Genomic DNA, 17,690 nt, shown 5'->3' with positions numbered 1-17,690 from the left:
GGCAATGACTCATTTGGCAATTACAACTTAATGTCGATGACACAGGTTTCCCCGTAATCACAGTCTCATTGCGATACACAGATACAAAGATCTGAATCAAAATGGAGTCTATCAGCTGCCTGAGACTCTACTTCACCAATCCTACCCAATTGTGACTGATGGAACATTCACACGTATTCACAAACTAGGAGAGAGGTACTGTCCTGACCCATTTACAGAGGAGCCCAACGTTCCCTGTTAAACACACAGCTGCATGGGTAGCACCTGTCAGAGCCACTGCAGAACAACCCTCAACCTTTCAACGACAGGAAGCCCTTTGGGTGGCTTTCTCTCCACTGAGGTGTGTGTACGTGCGTGTGTGTGTGTGCGTGTGTGTGGTGTGCGTGTTTTGAAGGTACTGCATGAGTAAGTGATGAGATCTTCACATACAAAACTCCCGGCCTGAAAACCTCACTCAACATCCTATTGTTTCTTATTTTCTCTCCAAAAGTAACGTTATATTTCTAGTTGCTTTTTTTGATAATGTTCATATTTGATGAAGACTAGGTCTCTTAGTCATGGATAAAGCTGTTCTGGCTGCAGACCAGTGACATCGCTGACACRCTGTTGAAGAGCATTATATTGGGCTTAAAGTTTAATGAGGTAGGTCTTTCTATATAATGCATCTATGTTGACGTGGTCTCCCTTTGAGAGCGTAATTTGAATCAGGATGTACAACAATGTATACAATTGTGTTTTACAGTAAATGAGCAGTCACAAATGTTTAGGCTATAGTCAATATTGAGAAGATGTTTAATGTACTATAAAAAATTACATTTAGCTTAAAAGGCAATACAAAATACAAGGGGGTAACAGGTCATTTAGGAAAAATTTATGAAAATTAACATCTGGTTAGGTAATTGCAATTCTTGTGGTTATTATGCTTTTATTACAGTTTGACGGACAATTGTTTAAGGTTTTTATTTGTCAGGAAGGGATCTGGTGACCAAGAAGGTCCTTGTGATTTAGTATCCATCTGTATAGCACATCATTTAATATGCATTTGGAAAATTTGATGATTTCATGAAAGCAGCAACGCTCAAGAGGGCTACTATTTTCAGAGCATTTTGACAGATGGAAGGACATCTTGTTGATGTAATGCATTAATACAGGTTAGTCATACCACTAAAATGTAGCCTAAAGAGCAGTGTTTAGTGTCTACCTCTGTGTAACCCTTCTCCAACCTTCATTATAATGACCTTCAGGGTGGATCACACCACACATAGCATTTCATGTGAAAGAAACATCAATGCCTCAACAAATGCAGCACAACATAATGATAATAAAGTCAACCAACCAAAGCCTACACACTGGGCCTTGAGAGGAGGGCAGCCCCTCAGCAGCTGAATATAATTAAGAGATTAAATCAAGAGGGCATCCACTCAATGGAAAATATTGACTTTGTTTAGATGACTTTCTCTGAGAGCCTGTCAGACAAAGGCAGGAGAGATGTCACCCAAAAGCGACCCCTCTCGTCCCCCTCCATTCCGTCCCAGTGCAGGGGTGGACTGTTGCTAACGGGGTCAGGCTTTTCCGGACCCGTCAGATTTTCTCACGGATTTGTGCCCTCGGGACATGCGGCGACTCCAACTAGCCCACTGACCCTGTTACGTGAGCCAACCAATGGGATTGGAGCATGGAGCGGGCCTGAGAACACAGGGTCATACTGTACTGCTGAGGGGTAGAGCACTCCATCCMCACTGAGAGCATGGTTTAACACTGGATTCGTTTTATTTGAAATATAATCACATTTTCTCCCAAAAAATCTGGACTATGATTCATTCCCAAATGAAGACAAATAATTATAACACGAAATGTAGGTTACTTTGTGAAACGTCTAGCAATTTGGTTTCTCAACAAAAAAGGTCACATTGAATTATATGTGCAATTCTCTTCACTGTATCTGTGACCGATTTAAGTCTGTCATATCCCAGCAAGCTGCACAGTCTATGGATCAGTTCTTAGTGCCATGCAGATCCTCATCACACTACTAGGAGACGAGGCGTACATGCCAATGTGTTGGAGTATTTTAATTTGCGGTGGGCGATTTTTGACATCCTGCTAAACTCCGCTGGTTGTTGTGTATTGATGTGAAGCTACACAGAAACAATAATGTAGGTTTACATCCTGACACAATTTCATATTTTTGTCTGGCCAAGATTTTTACTTTATTTTCTCACTTCAAAGATTTAGCCATATCAGGACATCCTGAGTTGTTTTTCCAGGGCTGGGGATTTAAGGGATATTAGATGTTTACAGGATGTTAACATAAAAGACATGTTCTGGGCAAAAAGTTCTGCTTATTAATGTTAATTCATTTGTTTATGTACACTCTTCATTTGATTGATTTGAGTTTACATTTCCAAGGGATTTGAGGTTGAACAGCTTTTCACTTTTTAAGAAGGTAATATAATAAGCTACAGCTATGTAGTTCACCAACTCTCTTGGGAGCCAAGTCTAAGTATGGGGCACTAAGCAACTATTTTGTTTCAATCAAGCACAATTTTTTTTAATCATACTTTGTCAATCAATCTCTTCTATTATGTAGTGATGTAAACTGACAAACTCTTGACAATTTTTCAGGTAAAATGGGATGCAACTGTAGTTCAGATTATGATGATGACTGGGTAGAGAACCTAGACGAAGTGTGTGACAACTGCAACTGCCCGATTCCCACCCAGTCGGCTAACCCGGTGAGTGTGTGTGTGTGTTTGTGTGTGTAGACAGCGGCATAGCGTCTGGACGTGGCTGGGGAAGTAGTGTGGAAGGCGAGGAAGAGGGTGTGATATTTTTACGTGGTCTCAAAAAAAAGAAAAACACACAAACATCTCCGATATGCATTTAATTGACATATCAATGAATATAACTTATGCAACCACGGTCTACCTAAAAGAGTGTTGTGCAAGTCAACGCTTGGGAATTGTTGCCTGATGACTCACACTGAATTATTTCGCTGCTCTATCGTTCGTTACATACTTCAGTCTGAATCTGCCATGATTGAATGTCGTTTGTGGTAACATCTTTGCGATGAAAACAAAGTAATCAGCAATTAGATTGTCTCTAACCAATCAGAGTATCCAAAGCCAATTGCGTTCTTCGAAAACACTGCTGGCTCTGGCCCAACCGATTGTATTCTGGGTCCAATCAAACAGGCCGAATGTGTTCACATTCTAGAGGGATCAGGAAAGGAGTCAAATCCAGACTCATTGCGAAAAAGAAACCAACGTTTGTGGGCGTGGCGTTTGGCCGGAACAATGAGGGAGTTCTATTAATGCGGGTTAGCATTGATTGCATTTGTTTTGAACTTAGTGATGGGGGGGGGGCAGCATCATATCGTAATATTGTTTTTGGACGATATTATATTGATAGTTGACTCAGAGTATACATTTTTAGGTAGTGTTAGCTAGCGCTAGTTGGCTGTACCTGCTCCAAAAAAGTATTTTTCATCCAATAGCTTGTTCTCCATCTTCTTTTTAAACAGTGAGCCAACATGTTTTCAGCACTTTTATTTCCCTGACTGATCAAAACTAGTTTTTACATTTGAGTCATTTAGCAGACTTATCCAGGGCGACTTAGAGGAGCAATTAGGGTTAAGTGTCTTGCTCAAGGACATATCAACAGATTTTTCACCTAGTCAGCTCAGGGATTTGAACCAGCAACGTTTTGGTTACTGGCCCAACACCCTTAACTGCMAGGCTACCTGCCGCATGCTCTCTCTTGTCTCTCTGCATCAGACATATACGGCGCCTTCTGAAAGTATTTACACCCCTTGACTTTTTACCAAAACAATTGCGTTACAAAGTAGGATTAAAATGAATTTTTGTCAACYATTTACACAAAATACTCTGTAATGTCAAAGTGAAAGAAAAATTTGAACATTTGTAAAAATAAAACACGAATATATCTTGACTACATAAGGATTCAACCCCCTGAATCAATACGTTAGAATAACCTTTGGCAGTGATTACTGAGTCTTTCTGGGTAAGTCCCTAAGAGCTTTGCACACCTGGAATGTACAATACTTGCACATTATTATTTTCTTCAAGCTCTGTCAAGTTGCTAGACAGCCATTTTCAAATCTTGCCATAGATTTTCAAGCCGATTTAAGTCAAAACTGTAACTAGGCCACTCAGGAATATTCAGTGTCGTCTTGGTAAGCACCTCCAGTGCATATTTGGCCTCGTGTTTTAGGTTATTGTCCTGCTAAAGGGTGTATTTGTCACTCAGTGTCTGAGACAGGTTTTCCTCTAGGATATGCCTATGCTTAGCTCTATTCCGTTTCTTTTCATCCTAAAAAAAAACTCCCTAGTCCTTGCCGATGGCAAACATCCCCATAACATGATGCAGCCACCACCATGCTTGAAAATATGAAGAGTGGTACTCAGTTATGTGTTGGATTTGCCCCAAACATAACGCTTTGTATTAAGGACATAAAGTACATTTCTTTGCCACATTTTTTGCAGTTTTACTTTAGTAACTTATTGCAAACAGGATGAATATTATTTATTATTTTCACTCTGTCATTTAGGTTAGTATTTGAGTTAGGAAGAACAACTGTATTTCTGCAGTGACTGGGTGTATTGATACACCATCCAAAGTGTAATTTAATAACGTCACCCAAGACAGTACCAATACAGCTGCCCTTCTTTGCGAGGCATTGGAAAACCTCCCTGGTCTTTCTGGTTGAATCTGTGTTTGAAATTCACTGCTAGACTGAGGGACCTTACAGAAAATGCATGGGGTACAGATATAAGGTAGCCATTAAAAAAATAATGTTAAACACTATTATTGCACACAGAGTGAGTCCATGCAACTTATTATGTGACTTGTTAAGCAAATGTTTACTCCTGAACCTATTTAGGTTTGCCATAACAAAGAGGTTGAATACTTATTGACTCAAGACATTTCAGATTTTCCTTTTTAATTAATTTGTACAAATTTCTAAAAACATAATTCCACTTTGACATTGTGAGGTATCGTGTGTAGATCAGTGACACAAAATCTAAATTTAATCAATTTGAAATGCAGGCTGTCACACAACAAAATGTGGAAAAAGTCAAGGGGTGTGAATACTTTCTGAAGGCACTGTAGTGAGCAATATGTTTGGAACATGAAAATCGCAATAAAATCGCCGTATCGGCACCTAAGTATCATGTTAATATCGTATTCTGAAGTCCCTGGCAATTCCCAGCCCTACTGGAACCAAGATGCCTCTATGGCGTGAGCTAGGTGCCCCGTTTTGGCTGACGGCGAAGTCGGCTTAAAACAAAAGTCATGTGAGCATGTGGAGTAACAAGTAGGATTCTGTGTTTTCACATACAGAAGTGATTGATTTTGATAAAAAGGCTTTATCTGTCGACCCAATGAAAACTAGTTTGAGAATTTGAACATATATTTTATGGAAACGAGATGTTGTATGTTTCTGAACGATGCTGCCTTGTTGACAACATGACCGAGCGGTGCAGATTACTGTTTGATTTGAGAAGGGCACTCCTCCCTCACCGCTTTTGCCCGTTCACATCACGGGCCATAGCCCGCTGTACTTAATCAAACTCTCTCAATGATTCTGGGTAGCTAGAAATGGGAATTGGCAATTTACATAATTTGGGGGGGAAGTTGGCTTTTGTGTGTGCAATTAATTGGGACTGTAACCATTCACTAAATGTTCTGTTTCACTTCCTCCCTCTGAATTACAGGAGATATACTAGTAGATTTGAAGTAGAGGAGAAAAGCACATGTGAATGCTATGTTGTTGTTGGCCAGTGTGTCAGCAGAAAGTAAACATGAAGCTAGGGTGTCTTTAAAAATCTTCTCTTAATATCGTGCCTCACTTTAAGGAATTTATGGTTTTTACCTTAAGTCAAATTTCCCATCATGATAGTGTAAACCCCCAGACTTTTCTCTTTACTGTTTTCATGCAAGTAACAACTTGAACTTCCATAGTTTGTACTCTGAATGAGAATCTTTGAATTCAGAAGTGGAAACCCAGGTTATTTTACTAATCCATACCCTGCTTTGGTATCATCAGTACACAGATCAACTGATCCCCTACCCCTCTCATCTCACGCCTCCCTCTTCCCCTCTACCAGGTATGTTCTTATACATGAATATGTGGGTAATGATGTGCCTTCTTCTGGTGGATCAAATCTAATCATTATTGTTTATGTTTTCCTCACCCATGCTGGTTATGGTTGTACAGATAGCCTGGTGATTGCCATATACAGCTATGAACCAAACCACAATGATGACCTGGGCTTTGAGAAGGGAGACAAGCTGAAAATCCTCAATAAGTAAGAATAGGGATGGGAGGGTTGTGTGATGCAATTTACTTTTTAGAGGATGTGATATATTTGTGTAGTTGTGCAAAAGTGTGTAGTTGTTTGATGGAGCATGACACATTGCCAGTGCTTGAAAAGTATGAGATAGTGAGTAAGTGTTGCTGTTATGTCTGCTGTCCAGGGATGACCCGGAGTGGTTCATGGCAGAGTCTCTCATCACAGGCCAGAAGGGATTCATCCCATACAACTTTGTTGCCCCCCTGAACTCAATGGAGATGGAGACGTAAGTCAATTCAGTTGAATTCAATTCAAACTCAAATAACTGCATTTCATTTCACTTTAAGTCATGCAGGAAGCACACACATACATTACCCAACATCATCTCACTCAACCAACACCATCTCCCCATACTCAACAACCTTCAAGGGAAAGGGATGTGGTTATGTTTGAAGCTCTATGCCTGTTTTTTGTGCTTCAGATGGTTTTTCAAGAACCTCTCCAGAAACGATGCCATGAGGCTCCTGCTAGCTCCGGGGAATACACAGGGCTCCTTCATGGTCAGAGAGAGTGAGACAACCCAAGGCTCCTTCTCCTTATCTGTCAGGGACTTGGATCCCGACACTGGAGACACGGTCAAGCACTACAGAATCCGGAACTTGGATGATGGTGGTTTCTACATCACCGCAAAGATATCCTTCAACTCCCTGAAAGAGCTGGTCCAGCATCACTCACGTATGTGCTATGACTCACATCCTGTCTGAACTCTTGGAGCGATGCCTCCAGTCAGAACACAATACATCAGCCAAACAATACAGAAAGCATTGGTACCAAATACCATTATCATACCATCCATAGTGCACCTTAGCACATCTTAGCACAGTCTTTCTCAAAATGTGAACTGTATAACTTGACGTTATTCAACCTTTGACCCTGCCTGTGTTGTGTGTGTCTGCAGGTGAGGCGGATGGTCTGTGCACCCGGCTGATGAAGCCGTGCCAGTCCCGCATGCCCCAGAAACCCTGGTGGCAAGACGAATGGGAGATCCCCCGGGAGTCCCTCAAAATGGAGCGCAGGCTCGGGGCTGGGCAGTTTGGAGAAGTCTGGATGGGTGAGAGCCTTCAGAAAGTTTTCATACCCCTTGACTTATTCAACATTTTGCCTTTAGTTTAGGCCTGAATTCCAAATTGATTAAATAGATTTGTTTTCTCACCCATCTACACACAWTACCCCATAATGACTAAGTGAAAACATGTTTTTAGAAATGTTTGCTAATTTATTGAAAATGTAATACAGCAATATCTAATTTACATAAGTATTCACACACCTGAGTCAATACTTTGTAGAAGCACTTTTAGCGGCGATTACAGCTGTGAGAATTTTGGGGTATATCTCTAAGAGCTTTGCACACCTGGATTGTACTATATTTTCCCTCTATTCTTTAAAAAAACTCTTCAAGCGCTGTCAACTTGATTGTTGATCATGGCTAGACAGCCATTTTCAAGTCTTGCCATAGATTTTCAAGKCGATTTAAATCCAAAAATGTAACTAGCCCATTCAGGAACATTCAATGTCGTCTTGGTAAGCAACTCCAGTGTAGATTTGGCATTGTGTTTTAGGTTATTGTCTTGCTGACAATTTCAATAAATGTGCAAAAATTTCTAAAAACATGTTTTCACTTTGTCATTATGGGGTATTGTGTGTAGATGGGTGAGAGGGGGAAAAAACAATTTAAAGTCAGGCTGTAATACAACAAAATGTGTGAATACATTCTGAAGGCAATGTACAACCACAGTGGTTGATATTTTCAGATTACCAATGCGTGTGTTGGTTTGCATAGATGCACTAGATATAAAGCAACCAGTTGCTCAATTGGTCCTGTCTCTCTCTGTGTCTGCCAGAACAGCTTTAGTTTAGGCTTTAGTTCTGCATTGTGTGTAATTTCCTAAATACTGCCATCACTGCAGTGCTTGTTTGAGCTGGTAGGGCCCGTTTGGGATTGATGTCAGGTATTAGCTGCATTACGCAAGAGAGCCAGTGAGCATGCTGGGCTGAAGTTCTAGCCACACCAGAGGCTCTCTCTATATTAGTTCATATTACAATATTTGCTATCACCTCCCACTGTGACCCTAAAATCAACCATTAAAAAATAAACTCCAGTGTTTTGATGTTGAGAATATCTGCTGATGTAATCTGATCACTTCACACTAGTTTTCCAGTGGAGGGGGAGATCTTCCTTTTGTCCAGCTCCATGTGTGTGAACACAAAGCAACATTCAAAACTATCCTGCTATGGGACTTTGTATTTTCCAAATTCCTCCTTCATGCGATCTTGGCAACATACAGTATTTGTTTCTCTCAGCGAATGAATACACCAACAACATAGGGGGGATTGTTGTTTGACAACAACAAAAAGTATCCATGCATGTCAGATTGGAAAAAACAAACCACCATTCCTTTTACCGAAATTATTTCAGTTATAGATAAAAGTAGGGAAGAATGCTTTCAATAACAAATAAAGTTCATTCTCACCATAACAGCATATGCTATAACTCGGCAAATTGTGACCTATTGCAAACTTGAGTGTCCTCAAATCACTCCATCTTACACATTGTATACTACACTACTGAGTAATATCACTGTGATATTACTGCAGTAAACTGTATATTTACTGTATCACCAATGGCCTTCCTCCATGCTGCAGGTCTGTACAACAACCACAGGCGGGTAGCCATTAAGAACCTGAAGGTGGGCACCATGTCCATGGCTGCCTTCCTGGCCGAGGCCAACCTGATGAAGGCGCTGCAGCACCCGCGCCTGGTGCGCCTCTTCGCCGTGGTCACCCAGGAGCCCATCTACATCATCACAGAGTTCATGGAGAACGGTGGGTGTCACTGTCTAGGATTACATTGTTATTAGGCTAATGGTCAATGCTCGTCTTTCAGGGTAAGACCAACTCCCTATACAAAAGGGCAATAACCCTGATCCTATTCTATTCAGTTGTTCTTCTATTCTACTGTACTCTATTCCATGACAGCTGCTCAGCAAGCCTATGCCTATGTCTGTGCCTGTCAACGTAGATGACTCTCAATCCCGGCGCTGAAAGAGTGAACAGCTAAGACAGAGTCATCAAGGGAGATTCTAGAGAAACACCTGGAGCAGACAAAAGAGTGTTTTCAGCCAGGATATCGTCATCGGCTTTCGTGATCAAACATGTTAAACTGTTATGTTGATAAGAGTGAGAGTAACAAAAGAGTGGCTTGGGTGTTTACCAGAATGCGTTTCATGAGTCAGAGTCTTTTCCCAGGCATGCTGCAGTCCACTGACAATGTTAAATGATCCAAAAAAGCATTTTATTATAGATGCAAGATTAAAATGTAATGTTTTCTCATTCAATTATAAGATGAATACTCCTAGTTATGGCTTAACGGTTATTTACTGAAACGCTCATTCTAAATGGAACATGTGATCTTCAGAAACGCAGTACAAATTTAACCTTGTTATTCCATACATCTCCTTCTTTAGAGTGGATAATCTTCTTAGAGGCTATTTTCAGCCTATTTTGGTGACCCTGCTGCACTTTCCTCAACTTAAATAATCAAATCAGCAAACGTGAACTTTAATTKTCTTTTCCCGTACTGGCCGGTGCCTCTAATGTCAACACACCAAAGGGAAGTCCGTTCTGACTGGAAAAGAGAGACGTCAAATAGGGGAGTGGTGATTCACTGTCTCATTGTTCAGTGATGGGACCTGTGTCCACCCCCATGAGCACGTGGCTCCATTCCAGTGTCAGCACAGACAGACCGCAACACAGCCCCCCCTACAGCCCCCCTATTCCCCCAGTCAGACTAGGCTATTCAGCCACTGTCCAGTGACTACTCTCTTTCTCTTTTCACACAAGAAAGAGAGAGGCTGTCTGTAAACGGGTAGCAAAGCAAAGCCAGACCAATAAAAATGGCACCATGGTTACAGGTGCACTGCCCTGTACACAGACTAGCTGACATTGAAAACACAAGTCTTAATACCAGTGGCGTAGCCAGAAATTTGTTGGTGGGTGGGCCTGCAAAAATTTCTGGTGGGCAACAAACTTCCTGCAATTCTACACATTTTGCCTTGGGGCAGAGAGGAAAATGTGCAGTTTTATAGCTCATCTAATTCTATTCTACACATTTTGCCATGAGGCTGAGAGACAATTTTACATTTTTTAAGCTAATTAAAGCTAACATATAGGTGTGTTTACTGACAAAGGCACTGGATTGTGAGCTGTCTMGTTTGCTAAATGAAGAAATTAAATAAGCAGTGGCATGGTGCATATTTTTTATTTAACCTTTATTTAACTAGCATATAGCTATAGAAGCACAGTGACATATCCTCAATGCGGTCACATTTGTAGCTTATTGGGGGTGTGGCTTTAAGTTAGTTATTTTTGGCAACCCATCCCATGATAGTGAATGTCATTACAGGTCATCGGTTCTGTTCAATCATTTATATAAAGACGAGATGACTGATATAGGGCACTGTGTTGAAGCCACAGTCTACAGACACAGCCTCCATCTTGGCACTCACCCACTATTGTAAAATATATTTTGGAAGCTATAGAAATGCATTTATTAATGTCTACATTCGTTTGCCACATTTATTCTATTACAGACACCTTAATGCACTCCTTCGGAATCGGTGTCCTGTCCATGGGACGGTTGAGCTAATGTAGGCTAATGCGATTAGCATGAGGTTGTAAGTAACAAGAACATTTCCCAGGACGTAGACATATCTGATATTGGCAGAAAGCTTAAATTCTTGTTAATCTAACTGCAATGTCTAATTTACAGTAGCTATTACAGTGAAATAATACCATGCTATTGTTTGAGGAGAGTGCATAATTTTGAACATAAAAAGTTATTAATAAACAAATTAGGCACATTTTGGGCAGTCTTGATACAACATTTTGAACAGAAATGCAATGGTTCACTGGATCAGTCTAAAACTTTTCACATACACTGCTGTCATCTAATGTTCAAAATCTAAATTGCACCTGGGCTGGAATAATACATTATGGACTTTCTCTTGCATTTCAAAGATGCAAAAGAATGGTTCGTTTTTTCTTTGTATTATCTTTTACCAGATCTATTGTGTTATATTCTCCTACATTCCTTTCACATTTCCACAAACTTCAAAGTGTTTCCTTCAAATGGTACCAAGAATATGCCTATCCTTGCTTCAGGGCCTGAGCTAAAGGGAGTTAGATTTGGGTATGTCATTTTAGGCAAAAATGGGGGGGGGAAATGGACGTAGACATGTGAGGTAAACATAAAACAACTTTTTTTTAAAGATATAAAACCTTTTCCTTAAAAAGTATAATTTGTAGAGATTACTGATGTTACTGTCCTAACTACAACAACAAAAAATCATTAAATACATGAKATTTTGGCCATAAAACATTTAATTGAACTACTATAGAATTCCATTCATTCCTATGGCGGACTGCTCCTACTGGGGAGTGCCAATATGGCTGGTGGCTTCAAAGCCTCTCAATGGCCAATACATATCATCAGCAATCCACATTGTCTTCCATCAGATAGCGCGTCGATTCTGCACGCACTGTTCTGTCGCATATCTTGCAAAGGCTAATGGTATAGATCAAAAGTATTCCAGCTACAATGGGCTGCCATAACATTAGACAATATTACCTAGGTGACATCGTCTGCTGAACCCAATTTCTGCCTCAAAATGGTCTGAATTAATCTAAGCTAAAACAATAAATATGTCAATAATGTTTATGTTTTGTTGGTGAGGAAGTCATAGTCGCCCCATTTTAAATCTAGCTAAGGATTATTGTGCTTCAATGAGCAGTATTTCTGAAGTTTGACTACGGGCATGAAAGCTATCATAAATTTGTCCAACATTAACGTTAGTTTGCTAGCTTGCTGAACCAGTCACTGAAATCATCTTTGACTGAAACGATGCTGCTAACCTACCAGCTACCTGCTTCGTGCTCCACATACAATGCTTTTCTTCCAACAAAAGCCAACTTGCAAGCTACTGTAGCTAGTAGTGCTAATGCTTACATTATTATGAGTTTTCATGAAGCAACTGTTCTTGCCACGAGTCATTGCAGTAGCTTCCCAAGTCAGCTGCTGTGTTCTGCAGACCCAACGATAAGATTGTTGAGAAACATGCTGATCTATCTACGGACTGATTTCTGATAARATTCAGTTCCCCTTAATTGTGGGGCTGCATTTCTACAACTTCAGGGCATTTTAAACAGGCTAAGCAAGCTTTTTATGTGAGTGAAGGAAGTAAGCTAGCTAGCTACAACAGTTAGCTACACAGCTGATGAAGTCACTGCACAGACGACCAACGTCCTTGCACAGAATTTGTGCAGGCGAAAGCCACCGGTTTGTTTTTTATTTGATCACAATTGCAAACTATTAAATCACTGTCACAACATTTGTAAACATTTAACTAGCTAGTTATTATTCCTATTCGATGGAAAGTCATACGAGAGCGCAGTGATTAGGAATTAGGAACTATGTTTTCATTTTTAGAATGTTCAATATTCAAATGTGAAAATGAGTTCCACGTCCAACAATAAAGATCGGTTGAGGGACGAGCGTTGTGGATGAGTGACGCCATCTGACGTGAAACAATGCAGCAATCCAGGGTTAACATACATCATTGGTTCTGTTATATTTCATCAAACCTGACTAAACCAGTGCACTGCTTGCTATGAATTATATCTGATGTTGTTTGCATGCTTAGGCAAAAAGACAAATAATGTCCCGTTTGGATTATTATTTTTTGTATATATATATATATCGTTTTTTTTCGTGGCTCAATCTGAGTGTTTGGGCCTAGCTCCTCAGTGGGTGGGCCTGGTCCCACCCGTGCCTACGCCCCTGCTTAATACAACAACTTATTTTGATAGCAGTATGCTCTCTCCAAAAGCTMTGGTCATAATCTCTGACTACAGTTACTATGTCACCTGCATGTTTTTTAATGTGATCCCACATTCCCTTCAAAGGTTGTTGTTGCCTTTTTGAAGACCTGACATTAGGAGGGACGGTAACAAAGAACATTGAAAAGGCTCTGTCACTGGTGCAACAACAGCTTCAGTATGTAAGTGCTCTGAGCCAGTGAATGGAGGGCCTTTGTATTGTCTTCTATGAGAGGCCTGTAGAGCACCAACAGTGCCTTAACATGAACTGTTTCTTTGTTTGTGATTCACATGCACAGACACAATTGTTGCCTCTGTTGTCACTAGAAAGTAAGGCTTGATGTTCCCATCCTCTCAATTTGTCCCTCATTTTTTATCATTGAAGACAATACAACTGGAAAATAACAGGTGTGGCACGCTTAACTTTCCTCGCAACCTTGGCTTATACCGTTCCTTTGGCACACAGACATCAAAGGAGTCCTTCTTTACTAAAGCACAGGAGCCTGTTGCCCTTCTTTCCTGGAAGAGTCAATCCTCTTTTCTTAAGGCATTTCCTGCTGCTTGCCTTGGCTGGCTGAGGTCCTGTGGTATTGTTCGGTTTTAATCAAACACAATGTAGAGACGGAGGAGCCATGGCCTGTCGAATAGAGGCCATGCATCACATTGACTGACGGTGAACGCACTTCCTGAGAATGTTATTTTCCTAATTTAAACATCTATTCTGGGTCTAAGGCCAGCTATTTACAGTATGTCTGAGACATATCTAAATGTKGTTTTAATGGCAGTGTCATTAATCTTTCTCACAAAGCCTTTCACTGAACATAGAGTTTTCTGACTTAAAAGTATTTGTATCTTAAAATAATTACACCTCCATCAATATTGCATTAAGTGCTGGTGACTGGTAACATCTGTTTATAATTAAACAAAGGAGATCTGATGTAATGCCGCTCAAAACATATGTCATTTTAATAACTTGATCACATTTTGTTACAGGCGCTCTGGTAGATTTTCTCAAGTCGTCTGAGGGATCCAACATACCCATCAACACCCTCATAGATATGGCCTCTCAGGCAAGTTCCCTGCTCTTTACGTCAATCCCAATAGCTCTCTACACTTTTAACGAGTGTCTGTCTCCAAAATTCTCTCTCACTCTTTCCCCTCCATTCGCTCTTTCAGTTTCTATTCTCTGTATGGCCCTCATCTACAGGAAACAGCTCTTGCTATTATGAGGCTAACTATAATCTCCCGGTAACAATGGAGACCACTGTGTGAGGTTTACTAACAAACATAAGTCTATACACCTTGTCACAAATCTAACTGTGTCAACACCACTGAGGTGCTCACCCCTATCACAGTGCAATGCTATAGGTGTAACACAAATCGAAGTGACAGATATCCTGATACCTGAGAGACGTAATGCATATTCCATAATAAAACAAACCTACAGCCTACTCTAAATCACACTTGCACCAAGCTTCATAAGATCAAGAAAGCAGTTGTATTGCTGTMTGAGCCTCTCGTTCTAGAAGAACAACTTACTTAGAAGTAGTTTACGGCCAAAGATYGGGCCAAATATCGGGCCAAAGATGGGAGAACATCTAATTACACCAAKATCTTATCTAATTGGGCTACACTAACGTAATGTTATGGTTAAATTATATAACTCTCATTTACAGTAATGGACATTGAGCCACATGGATGTGTAATGGGGTTACAGGGATTTCAACTAACAAAGCTGTCAAAGCCGCCTGTGGCAAAAGAACAGCCTACTCTATGGATGAACTGTGAACGTGTTACGGCAAAAGAATGTTCCTGAGTAATGGCAAGAACACTGAATGGCATTCAGCACCATACATTGCTGTAAGCATGTAGTTAGTAAGAACACTGAAACAACATGACCTCAAGAGCTAATGAGTGAAAATTTAGATTTTTTTAACTTCCAGAGTGATGCACAATGATGACATGAAGTTCATATCACATACGCACCTCTCGGTTTTCTGCCAAGGGATTCGGGGCCACATGACACGTATCTGTGAGATTCTTACATCTGAAATATGCACTAATGTCTGCCTAAACAAAGCACACACACACACACACACCACACACACACACACCACACACACACACACACACACACCACACACACACACACACACACACACACACACACACACACACACACACACACACACACACACACACACACACACACACACACACACACACACACACACACACACACACACACAGCTGGGGCATTAGGGTGGGCCGGAAAGAGAGCTGGTTGTTAGGGGTTCATAACCTGCCTGTGAAAACTGGGTGGAGCACTGAGGTGAGAAGCAGAGATCTGACCTGGGGAAGTGGGAACCTCCTTGTCACAGGAATCTACCGCTGTCTGTCTGTCTCTTAACACACACAGTATGTATCCTTCATAAATTGTGCTTCCTGTATTATACTTAGCCAAAATGTGATTCTATTCTACTGAACCAGTTACTTATGTTCCTATTCTTATCTTTTATTATTATTGTTGTTTACATTGTCGAGAAGGAAGTAAGCATTTCATTGGACAGTGTATACCATGTGTACCCTATACGACTAATACAGCTGTGCACACCCCATCTGTAAATAGCCCATCCGATCTACCTACCTCATCCCCATATTGTTTTTATTTACTTTTTTGCACACCAGTATTTCTACGTGCACATCATCATCTGCACATCTATCACTCCAGTGTTAATTTGCTAAATTGTAATTACTTCGCTACTATGGCCTATTAATTGCCTTACCTCGTCAAGCCACTTGCACACTATATATAGACACTTTTTCTATTGTGTTATTGACTGTACGTTTGTTTATTCCATGTGTAACTCTTGTTGTTGTTTTGTCTCCGCACTGCTTTGCTTTATCTTGGCCAGGTCGCAGTTGTAAATGAGAACTTGTTCTCAACTGGCCTACCTGGTTAAATAAAGGTGAAATTTAAAAAATTGAAACAAGTATGATTAATTCTTTATGATGTACTGCCTTCTGCAGGTGGCTGAGGGAATGGCCTACATTGAAGAGAATAACTATATCCATCGGGACCTGAGAGCAGCAAACATCCTAGTGTCTGATGAGCTCATCTGTAAGATCGCTGACTTTGGACTCGCAAGACTCATTGAGGACAACGAGTACACAGCCAGAGAGGGTAGCATGACTTTCCTTTAAACTAGAAAAAAATGGATGTGCTTGAATGTTCTAAGTGCTTTCTGCAAAGCCATGCACTCTATATACTATAGCCCCACCAAGTGTTCATGTACAATCCATTGGGTGCTTTTGAAATGAACATGAACCCAAAATTAAACCCATTTCACTTTTCCTTATCAGGTGCCAAATTCCCCATAAAATGGACAGCACCTGAAGCTATAAACTATGGAACCTTTTCCATCAAGTCAGATGTGTGGTCGTTTGGGATCCTCTTGACAGAGATAGTGACGTATGGCCGTATCCCATATCCAGGTATTTCACTGATGCACATCCACAATAATCCAATATTATACATGTCTATTTCATATGCAATGCATGTAGACTTCACATACACACATTCTCCACATAGCACCTGTATAATCCACAAACATCACATACTCTCTACAAAGGTGTTGCCCACAAAACCCCAACACATTGGCCACATTATTAACAAGTCTGCATCCCCATCTCTTGTCTCTTCCCTCTTCCCAGGAATGAGTAACCCAGAGGTGATCCAAAACCTGGAGAAAGGCTACCGGATGCCCCGACCTGAGAACTGCCCTGAGGGTCTGTACAACATCATGAACCTGTGCTGGAATGAGAGCCCAGAGAACCGGCCAACCTTTGAGTACCTGAGAAGCGTTCTGGAGGACTTCTTCACAGCCACAGAGGGGCAGTACCAGGAACAGCCATAAGACAGACAGACATGGGGAAAGGAGAGGAGAGGTCATTAAGGACATTAACTTTAACTGTTAAGACACAGAGAGATATGGTCCCAGCTTATATGCTTTTGATACTCTCTATCTGAGAACCATACCTGATCTACTTTCAATACACACCTAAACATTTGTAGGATGTAATTAAAGCATTTATAGTGTGACATTTTTTTAAACTCAAGGAAGATACCACTGTACTTTTACATACTTTGCATTCCTTTGTCATTTCATGTTTTTTGTTCGATTTGTACTYTTTAGATTTTTCTATATTCTATTTGTATATTTTTTCTATGCGTTTGAAGACTATAAATCCATGGATGATGATGCCCRTACAAAAAACACAAATGTTAGACCTACTCTGTTCATGTATCTATAGTGCCATTGATACTTCTTCTTACCCGAAATGCATATGAGATGTCGATGATGACCATGCAATAAAAAGTGATGTAAAACATAGAAAAGACTCTTAACAAATAAGTGGCAAAAGTAAAACATGTTTCCCAAC

At 40.6% G+C, this 17,690-nt stretch overlaps 1 protein-coding gene across 1 annotated transcript; it reads left to right on the top strand.

Annotated features, from left to right (window-relative positions):
• Positions 1-334: 334 nt before the first annotated feature.
• Positions 335-17,507, top strand: LOC111963179 (proto-oncogene tyrosine-protein kinase LCK). The gene is made up of 12 exons (XM_023986453.2): positions 335-642; positions 2,623-2,732; positions 6,068-6,128; positions 6,239-6,329; positions 6,499-6,600; positions 6,796-7,049; positions 7,273-7,425; positions 9,018-9,197; positions 14,241-14,317; positions 16,278-16,431; positions 16,611-16,742; positions 16,962-17,507. The coding sequence occupies exons 2-12, from the start codon at positions 2,628-2,630 to the stop codon at positions 17,162-17,164; spliced, it is 1,512 nt and encodes a 503-aa protein (XP_023842221.1). The 5' UTR covers positions 335-642; positions 2,623-2,627; the 3' UTR covers positions 17,165-17,507.
• Positions 17,508-17,690: the final 183 nt, after the last annotated feature.

The sequence above is a fragment of the Salvelinus sp. IW2-2015 genome, linkage group LG4q.2, assembly GCF_002910315.2.
Source record: "Salvelinus sp. IW2-2015 linkage group LG4q.2, ASM291031v2, whole genome shotgun sequence".
Taxonomy (NCBI): Eukaryota; Metazoa; Chordata; class Actinopteri; order Salmoniformes; family Salmonidae; genus Salvelinus; species Salvelinus sp. IW2-2015.
This window is presented reverse-complemented; position numbering and strand designations above follow the sequence as displayed.